Consider the following 20,486-nt stretch of genomic DNA (forward strand, 5'->3'; position numbering starts at 1 on the left):
ACACCCGATTTTTGTTCGACTTTATGAGATTTTTTAAGAGCACCGAAACTACAAAATATGACAAATCAATGTATCTCTCTGTCTTTTTGTCGAAAATTTTTATGTATTATTGTAGAAGGATTGACTAGCCGTCATTCGTGCAATGATATAGTCTGCAAATAACTATCATCTTATGAATCTTAATTTTTTTTCTTATCACTTCCGGTGGCGCAATTTTTACTCCAAAAGCTCGTGCGTAGGCTTCCATTAAATGCTGATTATCTCAAAAACAAGCTCGGGACACCCTATTTTTCTTTCCAGATTTGGAATCAGCATAAAATTTCAATTCGGAAAACCGAAGTTTTAAAAAAAGCTTAAATCAATTTCCAAAAGTAGGCAGTCACCTTAAGGCGACTAATATTAAAGTGAACATTTTTGAAAGTAATAGATAGATAGGTTTATAAGCCATACTACCCTCAAATTTGCATAACAAATACCGCCTACGACGAACCTTGGACTGTTGAAAAAGAAAATATACACGTCAAAGCGGCAAACCGATGATGGCAAGGCTCTTAGTTAAGGGGACTATTACTAAAATCTAGGAGAAATATAGCGTCTTGGGAAAAATAGATATGATAGAGATAAAAGTTACCTATTTTTTCCCTCACAACTGCGCATGCGCCCGATTCTTTTCCTTTTACGTCATATAGGTTTTGTAATTGATTTCAATTAATTTACAATACCTTTATTAAACTAAACTAAAAATTACCACAACCAATTGACTAAAGCCTTTGTGTGAAGTAGCTGCCCGGATATAAACATTGTTTTTTTGTTCTCTATTAGTACCTTTTCAGGTTTCAAACAAATCATAGCGGACTGAGAAGGAGCAATGGAGAACCACAGGGACAAAGCGACGATGTTTATCGGTTTAGTGATGGTTTTACTCGCTCTCTTTACATTCTGCTCCCCGATCATAGCTGCTGAAGACACCAGTTTCAGACTGTTCAAGAAAGGTCGCGTGATATTGGGTGGTCTTGCTCGACTTCATCACAAAAACGCCACCCATGCGTAAGTTACTTCGATTCCCTTTATTCACAACTGCATGTGACTTAGTTTTGTTCGACTCTCCGGGCCTTAATTGATTCAACGATTTTTACTTGGGTTCTACCGTTTTTAGCACTCCATCCACAAAACCCTAACACCCTAAATTTCAGTTTCTTCAGTGTAAGTTATTCGTGCCCTACATAACTTTTATCAGCCCAGAGTTTGTTTCAGGGTTTGATAGAGACTTGGCCTTACCCTGACTTGATCAGGCCAGATATTGTTTTTTTTTTTTTTTTGATCTATAGTAAGCTAAGCCGTTCCCCGACTTAGATCAGCCCAGAGGTTGTTTTAATAGGGTTTGATTCGTGAGTTAGCCGTGCCCTTAGTTACATGATCAGCCCCTGAAGTTGTTTCAAGGTTCGATAAAATTGAAGTTTTTTAAAAAATCTAGTTGCCATTTTGCAGTGTTTCACAGCAAGGAATATCACAATGATTGACTCTATTTATGTCATTGACTTTATTTTATAATTCTTAGTGTTATATACAGTAAGCATTGGATGTTAAGTGATGAAATGGCGTTACCTTACAATATTATTCTAATTTCGGCACTTCAGAGTATGTCATTTTAACATTTTCATTTTTATGGTTCGATTTATTGATTTATTAATGTCAAACTTGCTGGCCATTTAGCCAGTCGATGTATTTAACTTTTTTTCTTTTCAAACATTTGCTATGGCATACATACTTTGGAATCTAGATTAGAATATTTGTCGAATATGCATGAATTTAAAGATAATTTATGCAGAATTATGATTTTTTTTTTTGTCTGAGACTGACAACAAAACAACAATTTTTAAAGTCTATTCATTAGGCTTTAAGAACATGACCATATTGCCATATCTAGTTGAATAAAACACAAAGAAAATAAGGTTTGCATAAAATACCCATTTTTGGCCTATTTTTCCCTCGGGCAAGAAAGAGTTGAACTACAAATACGGTCTCAAATCATTTCGGTTTCATGCAGGAAATATTTTTTATAATCCAACGGGATCAATGGACTGATATTGTCAAATATATGAAATTACTAGCTGAGTGGAACAAATAAACTGTTATTGTGGAGATATTTAAAACAATGAAGCCTGGAAAGTATTTTTCATTTAAAATTAAAAAGGAAACTTAAAAATATTTCAATAAAAACCATTCAAGGTCAACTTCTTGCTTATGAAAAATAAATAAAATGAAATAAAAAATTGAAATAAAAGCAACAATAATAATGAAAGGAAAAGAGTGAAAACAATAACATGAAAATGAAAGTCATTGAAGATAACAAATACAAGTCTTCCTGTATATAACGCAGAAAAAGATACAAATACAAATTTCTAAAATATACGTAAAAAATATAAAACACTGATAATATAATTGCAAAGAAATATCATCACATATATTTTCAAAAAATTTAAAATGTAAAAAAAAAGTAATAGAAATTAAATATATTAATATTCATAATCGAAACATACTCGTGAAAATTAAAAAAAGGACTACCAATAATAAATGAAAACGAGAAAAAATAACATAATGAAAATTACTAAAAAAAAATACAGCTAGCTATTCCTGTTTAATCATACATAATAAAAATAAATAAAGAAATACTGACAACAAATAAGATTTATAAAAACAACATAATAATGAAAATAATTGAAAATATTGAAAAATGTAAAGTTAATTTTTCCGGTTTGATTCACATAACGGCTATGGTTTAAACCTTTGGTGCTCACAAAAATCATTTCTGCATCAATTATATATTTGGCTATTTTTGATTTTTGATTCTAGAAATATTTATAGAAGCCTTTTCGGATCTTCAAGGAAATGATTTTTTTTTTTGAAAATTTCTCATTAAGGGTATGTTCAACCGAATGATCTGTAGGAGGCCTTATTGTCCTTGTGTAAACATTTTCGATTAGTTTGCATCATCAATCTTTCTCATAAATTACTAGTCATAATATTTGGCTTTCTTTTTTTTTTTTTTTTTTTTTTTTTTTATACATCTAATTTTTTATTTTTTTATTTTTTACAATATTTTTTACAACATTTATAATTCTTACTTGACAACAATACAAAAAAAATTTTTTTCTTTACAGAGGGTCGTCTAATTTACAATGCTACTAATTTTTTAATTTATTTATTTGAACTATATTTTAGATATCACTATTTCATTGAAGTGTGTAGATGTCTGTCAGTAAGTAGATAAGTTTTTCTAAGCCATTTACAGTAATTTTTGGGGTTCAATCGAATTCTTATATGTTCATTTGTCATTTATTTTACCGGCGTAAAAAAAGGATGAGTTTTAAACATCCGACTTATATTAAATGTTTCCTGGAAATTAATATTAATATATATACAGGGGAAGTTATAACAAAGATGGTAATCAGACATCTAGCTATTGCATAAAGAAAGGTGGCGCACCCACACAGCTGCTAAGTGTCGTAAGATGCTGTAACTATTGCAAATTGAGTTCTTAAGGTGGCTGACTAATTTGGTCGTAAATAATAAACAGAAAATTGGAAATTGAAACTTTTTTAATCTGAAATTTAATGCTGTTCAAAAATGCAAAGAAAAATGTGTCCCGAGCTTGTTTTTGAGGTAATCACTCCGGAATGAACATACGTATTTTGGAAGAAAATTAGCGAAAATCAAGTTCTGTACAAAAAAAAAACAAAAAACAAAAACAAAAACAAAAACAAACAAACAAACAAACAAACAAACAAACTAAGGAAGAAACATGAGTATTTTTTTTTCCGAACACGTAAGTTACATTATATTTATGAAATACTGATAAAAGTTGTTTTAATAAACTATTGTAGACGATGGAAAACCTTTTCTTTGTTCAGGTTCTACGGTGTGCAAGTTATCGTAAAAATCGATCACAAAAATAACGAAAAAATTCTTTACATTGTTCTAATAAACAGAATTGTACTATAGTGCAAAGTAATTAGTGGCAGGAAACCTGATAACAGAACACAACCAGTATATTTACTTTTCATGAGTGTGACATCATGAACGCAATAACGCTAAAAGGAACAACAAAATGGATCCGATATCATTTTGCTAAATTGTCTCATGCTTAATCTCATTATGTTCTTCCAATATATACTTTTATTATGTTTTATGAATATACTAGTTAAATTAGGAACGAAACTATTCGGGGATTGGGGTGGGGGAGGTTTTGATACAAGCTCTTTGTCCGAATTTAGATGGCTGACTACTTTTCATGCCAGCATTCGATTCGAGCCCACGATGTGCGCAAGCTCATAAACCACTGAATAATCTTCACAATTTTAATGAAGAACCAAATACGTTTTGAACTTCAAGAGAACAAAACCCTCAAATTTTGCACGGGACTATATTTTTTGTTATTTTAGGATCCCCCCCCACCAGTAAGAAATAAGATTATTTCTTACTGGTGGGGAAAAAAATCTTAAAACGGGCTCAATTCAAAAAATAACCACGCAGAGCGAAAGAAGTGCTATTTCTTAATGATCGGGTAAAATTTCGAGGCTTTATTTCACGTTTAGATGATTTTTTTTGAAATTTTTGATGAATCTCCATACATTTCCTTATACTGGCAGGACACCACAGAAACCAAGCTTGGGCTACCTGTGATATTATCTTACCATGGTAATGAACAGGAAAATGTTAGTACAGTGAAACCCCTCTATACCGGACCCTCAGTATACCGGAATTCTCTCTAAACCGGACAAAAGTTTTGGTCCGGAAATTTTTCCCATATATCTTTTGTAAAATAAACCTCAGTAAACCGGAACCTCTCTATTCCGGAAACCGGACGATAATTTCGGTACCAAACATGGATATCATGGCTAATGCTAAAATTAAAGGCTACTTGTTCGCTAGTTCATTCAATTATATCATTGAGAAAATCATAATTTTAGCCTAGACAGATACAACAGCTAAGATGTCGGCTTTGGCATCTGTTTTAAACCGCCTATTTACCATGCTTTCTCCCATGTTTTCTTTTAGTTGTGGAATCTTCTACCCACCAGGCCTGGGCAGAGCTGAAGCTATGGTCTACGCAATCGATAAAATCAATAAAGATGATTCAATCCTCCCTAACGTGACCCTTGGTTACGACATCCGGGACTTTTGTCAAGATCCGGTCATAGCTACAGGTCACGGGTACGAATTTGCCATAGCGTCTACCATGAACTGTCAATTAGTTCACTGCTATTCAGATTACCACTGTTATTGCCACGTAAATGGATCTTCGGTACATAACGAACATTTAGGTAAGAACTATAGTACGACGTATCCTGTGGCGGCAATTGTTGGAGCACTGACGTCACGTGCTGCCATCCCATTGGCTAATTTCCTTCAGTCTGTTCAGATACCACTTATCGATTCGGCAGCAACAAGTGAAGAGCTGAGTTCATCCATGTATGGGAGCTTTTTTCGAACCATTCCACCAGATGTGAATCAAGCCAAGGCAATTGCCGATATTATAGAACATTTTGGCTGGAGGTAAGACAATTCTCTTGACGTTTAACCCTGGCGATTGTGCAGGGCGTGGAGAGGGAAGTGGATAGGGAGGGGGTAGATTAAAGTGAATCTTGTAGTCATCATGGCATTATTAACGCCCTCCTTTCACTCGCCATCGCAGTTTTTCTTATTTTATCATAATTAGAGGGCGATTAATTAGCAGAATTTCGTGATTCATGTATATATTCTTGAGTGACAGCCTCGTAATCATGGAGTTGCTATATCTGTGGCTTGCAATAATCACCATTTACTTTTCACTCATGATATTTGAGGTACTTTTAAGACAGGTAGACAAATTGCTTGCTTGCAGCACAACTGAATTTGCATGCACGGGACTCCTGGTTAATGGCATATGCACCCTAACTAGTTATTTGGTAACAATTGGCTGCGACAACTGAAAGTCAACATTTAAAAATAAATGAAATAGAATTTATACTAGATATTTTCTTTGCTCCGAAGGTACGCAGGCATTATTGCGGTAGATGATTCCTACGGTCGACATGGCGCAGCAGCACTGGAGCGAGAATCCATTAATCGCACAACCTTTTGCACCCACCTTGTCGGTTACATTCCGTTGTCAAATTACATGGAGAAGCTCAAATTGATCGTTTCCTTTTTCAAAGAAAGACAAACTGTGAGAGTGATCGTTCTCTGGAGTCATTCCTTTCAAGGGATTGATTTGCTAAAAGAGGCTGCAAAACAAGGGTTGAAAAACCGAGTCTGGATCTTTAGTGAGGCCCTTTCGATGGTTAAACCAGAATTTTTTCCACTGGATTCAGGATTATTGTCAACGGGGGTTCATTTTGGAGTTCAGTTACCACTAATTACATCTAATGGATATCATGATTACATCAAGGATAAATTATCTCAAAACAAGACTAATAAAACGATGCATTACTGGTGGAGGGAGTTCTGGATGACAGCCGCTTCTGAAAAATGTCCAGATACTAAGAATGACGTCTGTAATATAAAGAAGGAACCTGGTGAACTGATAACGATGGTCCAAGACGACTTTGTGCCTTATATCATCGATGCCGTGCACACTGCAGCGCATGCTCTTCACCACATGTTTGAATGTTTGCATCCAAATGGGTCAAAAATTGCAGACGATAAACAGTGTCCAATAGTATCGTCTACAGTGGATACGAATGATGTCATTAGATATTTGCACGAAGTAAGGTTCAAAGGTATCACGGGAACGATTGAGTTTGGCCAAAATGGAGATCCATACGAAGCACTATATGATATTGTATACTTCAATATCACTAAGCCTAATGGGATTGAGAAAGTATTTAAGAAACATATTGGACAATGGGACAAGAAAGGCAGTGGATTAACCCTTAATGACGATCTCATTTCCTGGAAAAGTGATGATTCTGGTGTTAATGTCCCCTCTTCAACTTGTAACGAGGAATGCGATCCAGGACAATGGAAAGTATTCACGACTGTTTGTTGCTGGAAATGCTTACCGTGCGTGGATGGGAGTGTCTCCAAGACACACGGCGCCCATAACTGTACAGCGTGTACCAAAACGCAAATGTCTAATCTTGAACGCACCGAATGTCAAGACCTTCATATCGGGAATGTTAAGTGGTCAGACGTAAGTGCAATTATCCTGATCGTGATAAGCGTATTCGGAATCATTCTTGACATTTTCGCTCTTGTTGTGTTTATCCGTTTCCGTTTTACTCCAATAGTGAAGGCATCGAATAAGGTCTACAGCTTCGTTCTTCTCCTCGGAATAGCATTGTGTTTTGGAATGACTATATTATATATTGTAAGACCTTCATCTGAATTGTGTTCTGTCCTGAAGCCGTTACGATATATTGTTTACACGCTTTGTTGTTCGGCTCTGTTTCTGAAAACAATGCAAATTGTGCATGCTTTCAATGTGTCACGACTGAAAGACTGGATATGGGTGGTCATTTGTAGCACCAAGCGACAAGTCATTCTGCTTAGTTTGATAATAGCCTTAGAGGTGTTGCTAGGCATTGTATGGATTATTCTTGACCCTCCCTATGTCCACGTGAACATTATCCCGAAAAGTCACGTGTTTCATAGGTGCCTACCGTTCAAAGGCGTGATTGGCCAGATATTTGAGCACCTTATGCTTATCTATCTAATTTCTATGGCTGGACTTTGCACCTACTACGCCTATCAAGCACGGAATCTACCAGCTAATTTCAGCGAAGCAAAATACATCAGTTTTTCTCTCTACATATTCCTGTTGTCCTGGGTAACCTATTATCCTATTGATTATTCCCTTGAGGGCTGGTATGTGGCAATTTTGTCAGGTGTGACAATTTTACTTAGCTCCTATGGTCTTCTTGGGTGCATTTTTGTGCCAAAGCTTAACATTATTATTCGACACCCCGAGAAAAATACGGTGGAGTTTGTAAGGGCTGAGATGCGTCAAAGCACTGCCAATCGATCTGTGAATAATATAAGTTCTATAGGATCAGGTGGTTCGCCGGTCTAATGAATCAGGATGATATCATGATGAGGCATGATGACTATGGTCAATTCATACTCCTGATAGAGAACGATCACTATGAATGGAGAACTCATGATCATGCGAGGATCAGATGGTTTTAAATATTGACAATTGGTCATGAAGATAGACCAATCCAGCATGATGATAATGATGATGACAAAAGAAGGTAGTAGGTGGTGATGACGAGAAAGAAAAGGAACAGGCCTTGGTAAATAATGGTGAAGATGACAATGACGACGACGATATCGATGATGACGAAGACGACGGCGATGATGACGATTAGGACGATGTTGCCCGTGATAGTATTTAGACTGAACGATCTCGGTAAATTGATATAGATAAAGATGAATTGATATAAAAGCCAACAACGAAAAATAAATAAAGTTGGTAAACGATGATCTGACGCGGATGATCATGAATGCTGATGAGTGATTAAAAGAAAGGCATTGGTACATAATGTTGATAATGATGATACACAATGATGTTGATGAAAAAAGAAAAGATGGTAATAAAAAGAACTAATCTTGGTAAATTATAAAGATAATATTAAATGGCGAGAAATGATGGCGATGGTCTTGGTAAATGATGAAGATAACGATATTGAGGAATAACCACAATCAATCATAGTTGTAAGACTCAATGACCACAAACTGAAAATGATATTTACTCTTCTTAAGAAAAGTTGTTTGCAGCAAAGAGCCATGCGCAGCACAGACAATCTGAAAGCCAAAACTTTTGGACTTGTTCGCTGGTCGCATTTCAAAACAGGTTCTTCTTGACTATCCAGTATAAACTCTTCCAACGATCACATAAAAGTATTGTTTGTTTCAGATATTTAACATGTATCATGTATTGTTACTGTTTAAAAAAATGTGCCCGTACTATCATGGGCGCACGGAACTCCGACGGCTGGAAATGTGGACCTACGTGCTACTATTGATGATCACGAAGTTAACAGACAAACCAGAAGCCAAGGTACCTGTATAAAGTCAATGAAAAACGAACTGACCCAGTCGCGATGTTGTTCAAAGGAAACATATCAGTCCGACAGCGCTAACTATAATTTGGTGGCCAGAGTAGCACGCGTCTTATCAAAAATACATAATATTAGCAGCAGTAATTTTAATCAATTGTTTTAAGAAAACCGTTATGTGTATTTTATGTAGACATTTGTAATTTTTTGTTCACATTTAGATATAACTTAAGAATTTTAAAGTTAAAAAATGATAAACTTAAAAAATGTATTCCTAAAGTTAAAAATTGAATGGTATAGAACTTATTTGTAACAAAATATAAGTTTGTTCTCTCGCTTAATAAAATGATTGTATAACTTATTTTTATTATTTCAATTGGAATACTCGGGCCAATTTAAGCAAATTAGGAATGATGGGATATTTGCATTTTTAATTCCACATCGTTTATTGTTTGAAATTTGGTTTCGCTTTTTTAACAGCAAGAGACTCGAGGACTTTAACATTGTCTTATGTTGGCTGTAAATGGTTTCCAACATCCAACCACGAGGCATTCCACTTATTAGTTTATTCACCAGTAAAAATACATTAATTGGATTTTTGCGCAATCAAAATCCTATTCCTCAGGGTGCGACTGGTGGTGGTGATGAAACTTTGTCAGAATAAGGTTGGTATACAACTATCTATATAAAATTGTTTAAGAGCAGTAGACGAATAGAGGTCGATAAAAATGTTGATACACCTGTAACATGACAAGGAAAGGCAACTAAAACCAAAATAGATGCGAGTCATCGTATTCAGTAGAATTATATTGGTTGTGGTTGAAGTGCTGGGAATGAAAGTTTGCCAATTTAGAAACGGAAACCGTTGTTGATACTGAATTTAATCATCTACTATAAAAAATAATTATATTAGGAAGGGGTTACTTTAAATACTTATACTTATTTGAAACGAAACTTCGAGTTACATATATTGAGGTGTTTTGGTGGCCTTGTCAATAAAAAGCGCCTAGTTCCTGCCAAACTGGAGACTAAGAACCTGTCTTTCTGAAAAAGACATTTCTATATTAGTTAATAAGCAACTTAATAAACATTGTTTCGAACTTTTAAAGTTATTCTTTAACGAAGGAATGACGTTTCGAACGTCATAACAGATGCAAAACCTTTTTTTCACTCGGCGCTTAAGTTTGCTTCCGTGCACTGACGGACAACGCAGTTGAAGGATAATGTTTAGCAGAGTAGCGTAACGCAGCTTTCATTAATAAGACTAATTGGCCAAAATGTCGAATCAGGCCCGTAGCTAGGATTTTTGTTGGGGGGGGGGGGGGGGGTGCTAATTTACAAAAAGTGGATCAACCATATACTTTATTTTTTTAAAGTCCCATAGGACGCATAGGTATAGATAAATTATTAAAGTAAAATTGATTTTTTTTACTTAGTTTTACGTGAAAATATCACACCAGCCAAAATCTCACTTGCTTAAAAAGCGGACCTTTAGCTCGCGTGGGGGGGGGGGGGGGGGGGCGAACGCACCCCCTGCAACCCCCCTAGCTACGGGACTGCGAATGATGCGGAAAGAAGAGTAAAGGGAAGCAAGATTGATGTCGAAGTAGAGCGCTTGCTTTAGTCTCACTTCTGGGGACTCGGATAGCTTTTATTCAGTACGACAGTACGACTTATTGGCCAAAATGGGGAATGATGCGGAAAGCCAAGAGTAAAAGGAAACAAGATCATGTCTAAGTAGAGCGCTTGCTTTAGTCCCACTTCTGGGAACTCGGGTAGCTTTTATTCAGCACAATTAATTGGCCAAAATGTCGAATGATGCGGAAAGAAGAGTTAGGGAATCAAGATTGATGTCGAAGCAGTGCGCCGTTACCTCAGTCTCGCTTCTGGGGACTCGGGTTAGATTCCTTGACTCGTATAACATGTGAGTAGAGTTCTTGACTCGTATAACATGTGAGTAGAGTTTGTGCGGTCTCTCCTTCATCATTGAGGGTTTTTCTCTGGATTCTCCAGCTTTCCTCGATCCGCAAAACCAAGACCATTAGCCGTGCCCTGGCATAAATTAGTCTAGAGGTTGTCTTAGGGTTCGTTAAAATTTGAAATTCGAAGGAAGTTAGTAAGTCAACAAATTAGGGAAAAATAAATCTTCGATATACATTTTCCTAACAAATTAAAATATTTAAAATCAAGCTCTTCGGACTTTACGCACCTATCATCAGGATATGAAATCAATGGTAAAACAAATAATCTGCTACAATTATTTGCTGGAGAAATATATTTAATATTCAATATTTATTATGAATATACCCTGCAACGTATCAGTCCTATAAATTAGTGGATCTTGGAGGCTAGGATTAATTAATTTCTCTTGAAATTCAACGTGGAATTTGTCGTCAGCCAATGAATTTTACTATAGTATCATTTCATCGGTTAACGAAGACACATGAATATGGAACACGTAAAACAAGGAATCTTATCGCAAGAGAAGGAGAGAAGTGAAAATAGTGGTGCTCTTGATTCCTCCATGGCTTCAGTGTCAAGACCCCCCCCCCCCCCCCACCCTCCTCTCCCCCTCTTACCTGTATCTTGTTGGCAATCGTGATCGTGACAGACTGATTAAATGACTCTACTTTAGTTTATCTATTAATCATTATTAACTAACCATGTTACCTTCTTTTTTTTCCCCTGTCATCTTGCTACATCTAATTTCATGCACGAGTCTAATAATATTCCAGATCTGAGTACGAGAAAAAAGAAAATGAAGTCAAAAAGTCAAGTCACAAAAAGCTTGCCACATTACCCACAAGCATATTGCATTTTTCTTTATGGGATCATTGTAATCATTGCTACGTTGCCAAAAACACTGGCCAGTACGGATGAGGACAGGGGGTATAGGTTGTTTAAAGCAGCAGGGGACGTCATAATTGGAGGAATGGTGTCACAATATGCCGGGTAAGGACTGTATTATAATCTTGCAATAACGTGTCTGTATAGACTCTTTTAGATTGGATGTAATGATTCTACTTCCAGACCAAATGTCATTCACAAACGTACAATTTCTTTGCTTAACGGTTGCGCATGAAAGACTGCGTAAATATGGATACAACTTAAACAAAGAATCTCAATCGAAACCTTTAAAAATTTAACAAACTACTATTAAACTACATAATATTGAATTTTTAAAAAAATCTAAAGAACGAATTAAAGTCATATCAGGATTATTGATGACGTCACTATCATCGTCACTTTTTTTATTTCGGACACCTCCCTTGCACATTTCTGGATCCGCCCCTAATATAGGTAACATGTATTAGCCCAAACTGTTCAGCTACTATTACTTAAAGTATACCTACTATTACTTAAAGTATATTTTCAATGCCACGGCGGTGTTTAAGTTACCTAATGCATATTTTTTTGTTAAAGAAAAACGTTTGACTCTGAATTTAATGTTACCTATATCATTCTTACAACTAAAAGAAAAAAAAACAAAACGTTCGACTCTCAATGTGACTCTCTTTTCTCTTTTTCATTTCTAATCTTTAATTTAAAAAAAAAAAAAATTGATTAATTTTTATTTTATTTTCCAAAGAGGGTTCAGGTGTGAAAATAATATTTAGGACGGTGAAATTCTAAGAATACAAAATTAGACTGCACAGAAAAGAAATCATCGTATGACATAAGACCTATTGAAGTCGTCGGGCACATGACAGTGCGGCATGACATGAACATGATATTTAGGACAGTGAGAATACACAAAAGCTATTAACCTTCTTGAATTAATCATCTTTTTCATTTAACTTTTCATTAAGATTAATTTCTAGCAATACTTATTTTGGCCAAAATATTACAAATGCGGTCTGCAGGTGGCTCTGACATTACATTCACAATGTAGTAAGCAGTTATATAATTTTCATTTAGAGACGCGTGTTTGAAGACGCCTGACCAGTGACGAACCTTCTCTCAAGATTATTTTTTCTCACTGAAGTTTTTTCTTGAATACCAAAATATATACGTACATCAGAATCTACTCTACAAAATTAGGTAGAATTAGTGCAGAATTCAAAAAGAACAGAGTCGTCTTATCTTCTATGCTGTTTAAGTAAAACAGCTAAGTAAAAGGTATGTTTTCCAAAGTCATTTCAGTACATTGCTATGAACTCTATTCTACCTGAGATTCTAGCTATAAAGTTGAAATGCGTCGTAACTTTGAGATCTAGACAAAAGCCACTAAATATAGATTTGGGGCCGTGGAGACGATGAAAAAACTCAAATCTATTGAATTTTAAAAAAGCTTATACCTTGATATTGATTAATTTGTTGGCCGGATACGAGCAAAAATACGGGAATTATAAAATAACTTTCGCTGCTGTTGCTTTTGATGATGAAGCACTGTCATAAAATTTATCGTATATATTTGGCTCAATAATCTAAATTTCAGACAACTTGTTCATCAAAAAAACATTTATCTGTTAGTTCAGGTACTGAATCAAGGATTTTTAAAGGTTGGTTTTGCAAACATGTTTCATAAAATCATATCAGAAGTTTTTTTGTTCCTGGAAATTTGCTTCGACACAGCCGTCACTTAAATTAAATCAAACTCAACTTTAAAGTAAAAAATCAAATTAAAAATCCACTTTAAACAATTAAAAAACCGGTAAAGCATCCGCCTCGGTTACTAAACTGTACCACAAATAATTTCTGTCCAGCGCTTGTTTACATCTGCAACGACTTGAAATACAGCTATTTCAAAAAGAAAGAAAAAAAGGTTGGGGAAAGTTTTGTTGTAGGTTGCAAACCAAGCCCGAAATGCACTATGGGCGATGTGAATACAATCAGCGGAAGGTCATGCACAACCATATTGAATCAATTTTAACAAACTTTAATTTGTCTGCACGTTTGTTTGTTTGTTTGTTTGTTTTTGTTTTGTTTTGTTTGTTTTTTTGTTTGTTTTGGTGTATATTTTATTGCACTAAACAAGCATGCTAAACAATATGCTACATGCAGCATACTACATGGATCATGCAGCACGTAACCTTCACCAACCTTTAAATATGCTGTGCAACGGCAAGTAGAGGTTGATATAGAGTTACTCAGATTTTTGGGGGTGGGCTAGCAATATGAATAATTTCAACGGAAAACGATTAATATATTTGAAATGCGAAAACCTTTTTTCCCGCATTCATTTTGACTGTCATTTCTTCTATATTCAGACTCCCTGACGTTTTTAAAAGCAAAGTCTCTGGGAGGAAAAGATGAAAGTAGGAGGACCAAAAACTTTGTTGCATTTCAGTCAAACAGGCAGGTTCGCTTTTACTTTGCTGATCACTGGGTTCATTACTGTTGTCCTAACATGTTCGTTGGCTCCCACGGAAGACGACAGGCGGTACAGGCTATTCAAAGATGGTCAGGCGATAATCGGAGGATTAATTTCAATACATCATATAAAAATTGATGAGAACAAGTAAGAATAAATGTCTATGTTATATGTTTTAGTTATTAATCAACGTGTACAGTGCAAAATTAAGGAGTTCGTGGGCAAACAACCTCATCAGTTTTTAAAAATTTTTGATAATAAAAATTAAAAAAGCCAATCTAGAAATCAAATCAGCAAATAGTGGAGTCAGATTTAGTTTAGCTGTCATATTATCAGCAATATACAATGATTGTAGATGATCGTTTTATGGATCATACAACAAGGAATTTTGACAGAAAAGGAAATATTTTTTATCATTTTTTTAGATAAACCACAAAAAAAAAAAAAAAAAAAAAAAAAAAAAAAAAAAAGAAGAAGAAGAAGAAGAAAAAGCATGTTGGGCGTCCATGGGGAATAGTTTCAAAGCGTTAAAAAATAACTGGGCTGGTAATGCGACAAGAGTAAAGTTCAACGACTGTTGGGGCCTCAAATTTAATAAATGGTCACAAATGTAATAAAGGTCACAAATGCAAAAAAAATTGACCACAAATTAATGTAATAAAGGTCACAAATGTAATAAATTTGACCACAAATGTAATAACAATCACAAATGACCACAAAATAATCTGTTTGAAAGGGAAAAGTAGTAGTGCCGCGATACGTCTCAAGAATATTATAAACTCGCAAATACGGCACCTGGCTTGGGTGGGGCTAGAACCCCAAAGTCATGGCTGCTTTGATATCAAAAACATCAGTGGAAAAATTCTGAGATGTAAAGCAGATATATTATCACTAGTTATTTAACACTATACTGTATGATTAACATGCTTTAGCTACTTTGTTTCTTTAGGACTTTCTTTGATACTTATTAGCATGCGTAACTGGCAATTAAAGAGATTGGATATAAGGTTAGGATAGGGATAAGTTAATCACCACCATCGTTTCAATACTCATCAACCTCAAGCTACGCAGGCTAATATATAACTGATGTAAAAAACACATATCCTTTGTTGAAATTTTTCAAATATCCAAGTGTTGTTCAAGGGTGAGAGTTAATTAGGGCTAGCAATAAGAAAAGTTATGGTTACGATAGAAAAATAAAATAAAAAGGATAGGAAACTAAAGTAATGAGGTGAGAGAGAAAAATAAATAAATAAAACTATCATAAAGTTACAGATCCATTTTTCTTGATATGCTTCAATGTTATTATTCTTCGTATATATATATATATATATACACTTGATTGCAGGAAGGTTGTAGTATACATTTATGCAAATACCTAATTTATTCAGTATATTTAATGATATGCAAAGCAGAAAACTCGCTTTATTTATTATTTGTTTCATTCAATGAACGTCAAAATATTTTATTCTTGTGTTTTATATCCTACAGATCATAAATCAATTGGTTTTGAGGGTTAAAAAAGTAAAATTGCAATATGCATCTAATTAGGTATTTGTATAAATGTATAAATGTATACTACAACGTTTCTGCAATCGAGTGTGTGTGTATATATATATATATATATATAAAAGAAATCTGTGAATCAATTTTCCGTAGAGTAGTGCTCAATACATCGATAGAAGTAGAGCAGAATATTCGTCGGGAAAAATGTTGTCTTGACTTTTTCTTCTCAAACAAATAAATAAATAAATATATATATATATACACTCGATTGCAGAAACGTTGTAGTATACATTTATACAAATACCTAATGAGATGCATATTGCAATTTTACTTTTTTAACCCTCAAAACCAATTGATCTATAATCTGTACGACGTAAAACACAAGAATGAAATACATTGACGTTCATTGAATGAAACGAATAATAAATAAAGCGAGTTTTCTGTTTTGCATATCATTAAATATACTGAATAAATTAAGTATTTGTATAAATGTATACTACAACCTTTTTGCAATCAAGTGTATATATATATATATATATTCCTATTTGTACGTTGCTTGCGTAAAATTGCCATTATAAAAAAATTCGAATTAGGGAATAATTTCATTCGTCTACAGCTTCATATGTATGTTTTTGCAAATAGCAATGTAGTTGAATAATACCGAAATATACAAAAATAATTAATGCCATTTTTCTTCTATAGGTGTCATGATAAGATAAGTCCACAATGGCTAGGCCACGCCGAGGCAATATTGTATGCTATAGAAGAAATAAATAAAAACAAATTGCTTTTCCCAAATTTTACTCTCGGTTACGACATACGGGACATCTGCACGAGTGAAATCAATGCAGCGAGATACGCATACCAGTTTGCTACAGCATCTACCATGAACTGCAAAGAAGTGAGGTGCATATCAAATCATAGTTGCTTTTGCATTGTAAATGGCAGCTCAGTCGACAAAGAGTTTTTATTCAAGAACTACAGTACCACCTCTCCTGTTGTCGCAATCGTCGGAAAAACGTCATCAAGTGTTGCCATTCCACTGGCCAATTTCCTTCAAGCCGTCAGAATACCTTTAATGGGGACCTCAGCAACTAGTGAGGAACTCAGTATGCCAGTATACAACAACATCCTTCGAACTATTCCATCAGATATAAACCAGGCTAGGGTGTTTGCCGATTTCATTGAACGTTTTGGCTGGCGGTAAGCTTTAATCTGCCTTACTGAATTAAATAATTACGGTATGATAAAAGATACGAAGACTTTTCTCCAGGTTGAAACAAGTTGAATCCCAATTCGACCTGTTAGTTAACCGTGCCCTGACTTTAATAAGCTAAAAGCTAAGTTTGTTCAGGGTATAAATGAAAACTGAGGCCGGGCTTGCGACGCACATATATGGAAATCGTATTGTCCGTAGCGTTGCACACAAATCGAAGACAAAAGGCCCAGGCATGCGAGTGTCGCATTTTGTACATAGATTTTTACTTCTGAGATATGCTTCGAAGTTTTACTTTCGAAAAATCAGATAGGAAAAATAAGACAACATTATTTTGTTTTTATCTAGATATGTGGCAGCAGTAGCTACTGATGATTCTTACGGCCGCTATGGAGTGAGAGCACTGGAGCGAGAATCCATCCAACGTAAAACGTTTTGCCTTGAGCTTTTCGGGTATGCGCCTATGTTAAAATACAAAGACAAGCTCAAAGCGATCGTTTCTTCTCTAAAGCTTCGTAAAACTGTTAAAGTGATAATAGTTTGGGCCCATTCCATTTTCGGAAGAAGTCTGTTAGTGGAGGCTGTCAAACAAGGTTTAGAAAACCGTATTTGGATGTTCAGCGAAGCAGTAGCAATGCTCAGGCCGGAATATTTATCATCTATTCACAATCTTTCGTCAACTGGGATTCATGTTGGTTTTAAAGTGCGAAGTGAAGTCCCCGAGAGCTTCCTTCAGTATCTTGAAAGCAAACTGGTTCGCAATCGCTCTGATGAAGAACATTTTTGGTGGAAACAGTTCTGGAAATCAGTGGCCATGAATAAGACAAGTTATGACAACACTATACCAAAACGGAACTTACTTCATAGAGCTCATGATGAGTTTGTTATTTATATTATCGATGCAATATACAGCATTGCCCATGCACTTGACCGAATGCTCAGTGCGAATGCATCATCATCTTCAACAGGCAAGAACATGTGCCCAAATAGCAACGAGACTGTACAAACTGGTAAATTAATTGAATACCTGAAAAACGTCGAATTCGAAGGCGTCACTGGAAAAGTCCAATTTGATTCAAGAGGTGATCCACTAGAAGCCATTTATGACATCGTGTACTTTAACATATCTAAGATAAAAGAGAATGAAAGAATCACAAAGGATGTCATTGGACGGTGGAATAAAAACAGAAATGACCGTTTACAGATTCGTGATTCTTTGAAACTCTGGGAGGATAGTAGGAAAGAGGGAAAAAGTATGTTTTCCACATGTACAGATGAATGCAAGCCAGGGCAATGGAAAGTACCTACTACAGAATGTTGCTGGAAATGTTTACCATGTATCGATGGAAGTGTTTCAGAAACAAACGGAGCACTGAGTTGCACAACCTGTACTAAAACACAAATGTCCAACTTTGAAAGGACCCGCTGCATACCCCTTCCCATAAATAACATTGACTGGTCAGACATAGTTTCAATCATACTCACTATAATAAGTATTCTAGGGTTTGTTATTGATGTGTGTGTATTTGGTATCCTGTTCTATTTTCGTGACACTCCCATGGTAAAGGCTTTAAACAAAGTGTGTACTCTTGTTCTCCTCCACGGAATAGCTTTGTGTTTTGGGATGACTTTACTATATATCGTAAGACCTTCATCTGAATTGTGTTCTGTCCTAAAGCCGTTACGCTATGTTGTTTACACGCTTTGTTGTTCGGCTCTGTTTCTGAAAACAATGCAAATTGTACACGCTTTCAATATCTCTCGCCATAAAAACTGGGTGAAAGCATTTGTTTGCAGCACCAAACGACAAGTGATTGTGCTTCTAGCAATAATAAGTATCGAAGTTTTTCTTGGGGCTGGTTGGATTCTCTTGGATCCTCCATATGCTCACGTGACTATAGTCCCTAAACGCCACGTGCACATCACGTGCGTGCCTTTCAGAGATGTCCCTGGTAAGGTACTGGAGAGCCTTATGCTTGTGTATCTTTTGTTGGTGGCTGGATGCTGCATTTATTATGCTTATCGTGCAAGAAATCTTCCAGCTCATTTCAACGAAGCCAAACACATTAGCTTTTCTCTCTACATCTTCCTGTTATCCTGGATAACCTATTACCCTGTAGATTATGCAGCGGAGGGATGGTACGTTGCTGTCCTATCAGGAACTACTCTTCTTCTCAGTTCCTATGGTCTTTTGTTTTGCATATTGGGACCAAAAATTTACATAATTATTTGGCATCCAGAAAAAAATACCGTTGAGTTTATAAGGTCTGAGATGCGTCAGAATCACTTGACTCAAAGAATAAATAATTGCAATTCTGTGAAACCAAATGAAACCGCGACCTGAATACAGCATTTTGCAGAGAGCAGTTGGTACTTGGAGAATACCAACCATCAAATATTTGCCGTTTGATGTCTACTTTTGCACTTTTGTTCCATTTTAACACTGGTTGAAAGAGAAGTTGACGATATTAAAAAAATAAAGCAGAACAATGATTCCAGATATAAAAAATGTAATAGCAGTTTTGTTGGAGCATAAATCAGTGCAGGGCGAAAAGGTAAATGACACTTTCAGTTCCAAATGAAATCTTCCAAATCTTAAAAACTCAAGTTAAATTTGTATAGGTAATCGCACGATCTCGAGAGTAATTCGGAATCTATAGGAGTGTTGGTTTAAAAGTTTTAAAAATAGGACGAGCCTTTAGGCGAGTTCAGTTTGAGAACTTTCAAAACATCACGAGTATCTTTAAATTCCGAATTGTACGAGAAGATTGTGCAATTGTTTATGTAATGTTTAATAAACGAGCAGGAGTGTTTTATCGGGTATAAAACACGAGGCGTAGCCGAGTGGTTTTAGACCCGATAAAACACGATCTGCGAGATTATTAAACGGCTTAGAAAACTCATGATATATGTTCTCATATTGTACCGAATTCTTTACGAATTGAACCAAGTTTGATAGAGAAAATCCAAGTTAAAGTTTATGCAAATGAAGACGAATCTTTATCCGATTTAAAATCACCTTCATGGTCATGATTTCTATTGTGTTTTCTTCATGAATGATTAATGAGTTTTCTAAAATACACTCAAAAAATTGAGCAACTTAATTGGGACTCTACAGTGTACAATTTGGGATTTAAGTGTACTCCTCTTGTCCAATCAGAATTGAGTAATTTTGTATAGTGTATTATAAAAGTCATAATAGAGTGAAGGCATTAAACCCGTGAAATATAGATATTAGAATAATACACTTTGGTAGACATTAATTCCATTGTTTTCTTTTGTGCTATCTATACGTGACTAATACACTAGTATTTTTTATTTCACGGGTTACATGTAAATACCTTCAATCTATATGCTTGCTATGAAATATATGCAAATTCAATGTCTGTTTTCCACAATTTAAACGAAA

The 20,486-nt window shown here is 35.3% G+C and overlaps 2 protein-coding genes across 2 annotated transcripts in view; both read left to right on the plus strand.

Annotated features, from left to right (window-relative positions):
- The window catches only part of LOC116309077 (extracellular calcium-sensing receptor), an 87,413-nt gene extending 77,063 nt beyond the window's left edge, over nt 1-10,350 (plus strand). The window contains exons 2-4 of the mRNA XM_089038244.1: nt 823-1,047; nt 5,059-5,556; nt 6,034-10,350. Of these exons, the coding sequence (XP_088894370.1) occupies nt 869-1,047; nt 5,059-5,556; nt 6,034-8,053 (2,697 nt within the window). The 5' untranslated portion in view covers nt 823-868 and the 3' untranslated portion in view covers nt 8,054-10,350. The remainder of the gene's footprint in view (nt 1-822; nt 1,048-5,058; nt 5,557-6,033) is intronic.
- Nucleotides 10,351-11,661: 1,311 nt separating this feature from the next.
- Nucleotides 11,662-20,486, plus strand: LOC116309058 (extracellular calcium-sensing receptor-like). The gene is made up of 4 exons (XM_089038256.1): nt 11,662-11,993; nt 14,252-14,502; nt 16,564-17,064; nt 17,426-20,486. Exons 2-4 carry the CDS (start codon nt 14,294-14,296, stop codon nt 19,419-19,421), a joined length of 2,706 nt encoding a protein of 901 aa, XP_088894382.1. The 5' UTR covers nt 11,662-11,993; nt 14,252-14,293; the 3' UTR covers nt 19,422-20,486.

This window comes from Actinia tenebrosa, unplaced genomic scaffold, assembly GCF_029948245.1.
Source record: "Actinia tenebrosa isolate PJP-AT-01 unplaced genomic scaffold, QUT_ActTen_1.0 PGA_scaffold0__85_contigs__length_37466705, whole genome shotgun sequence".
Taxonomy (NCBI): domain Eukaryota; kingdom Metazoa; phylum Cnidaria; class Anthozoa; order Actiniaria; family Actiniidae; genus Actinia; species Actinia tenebrosa.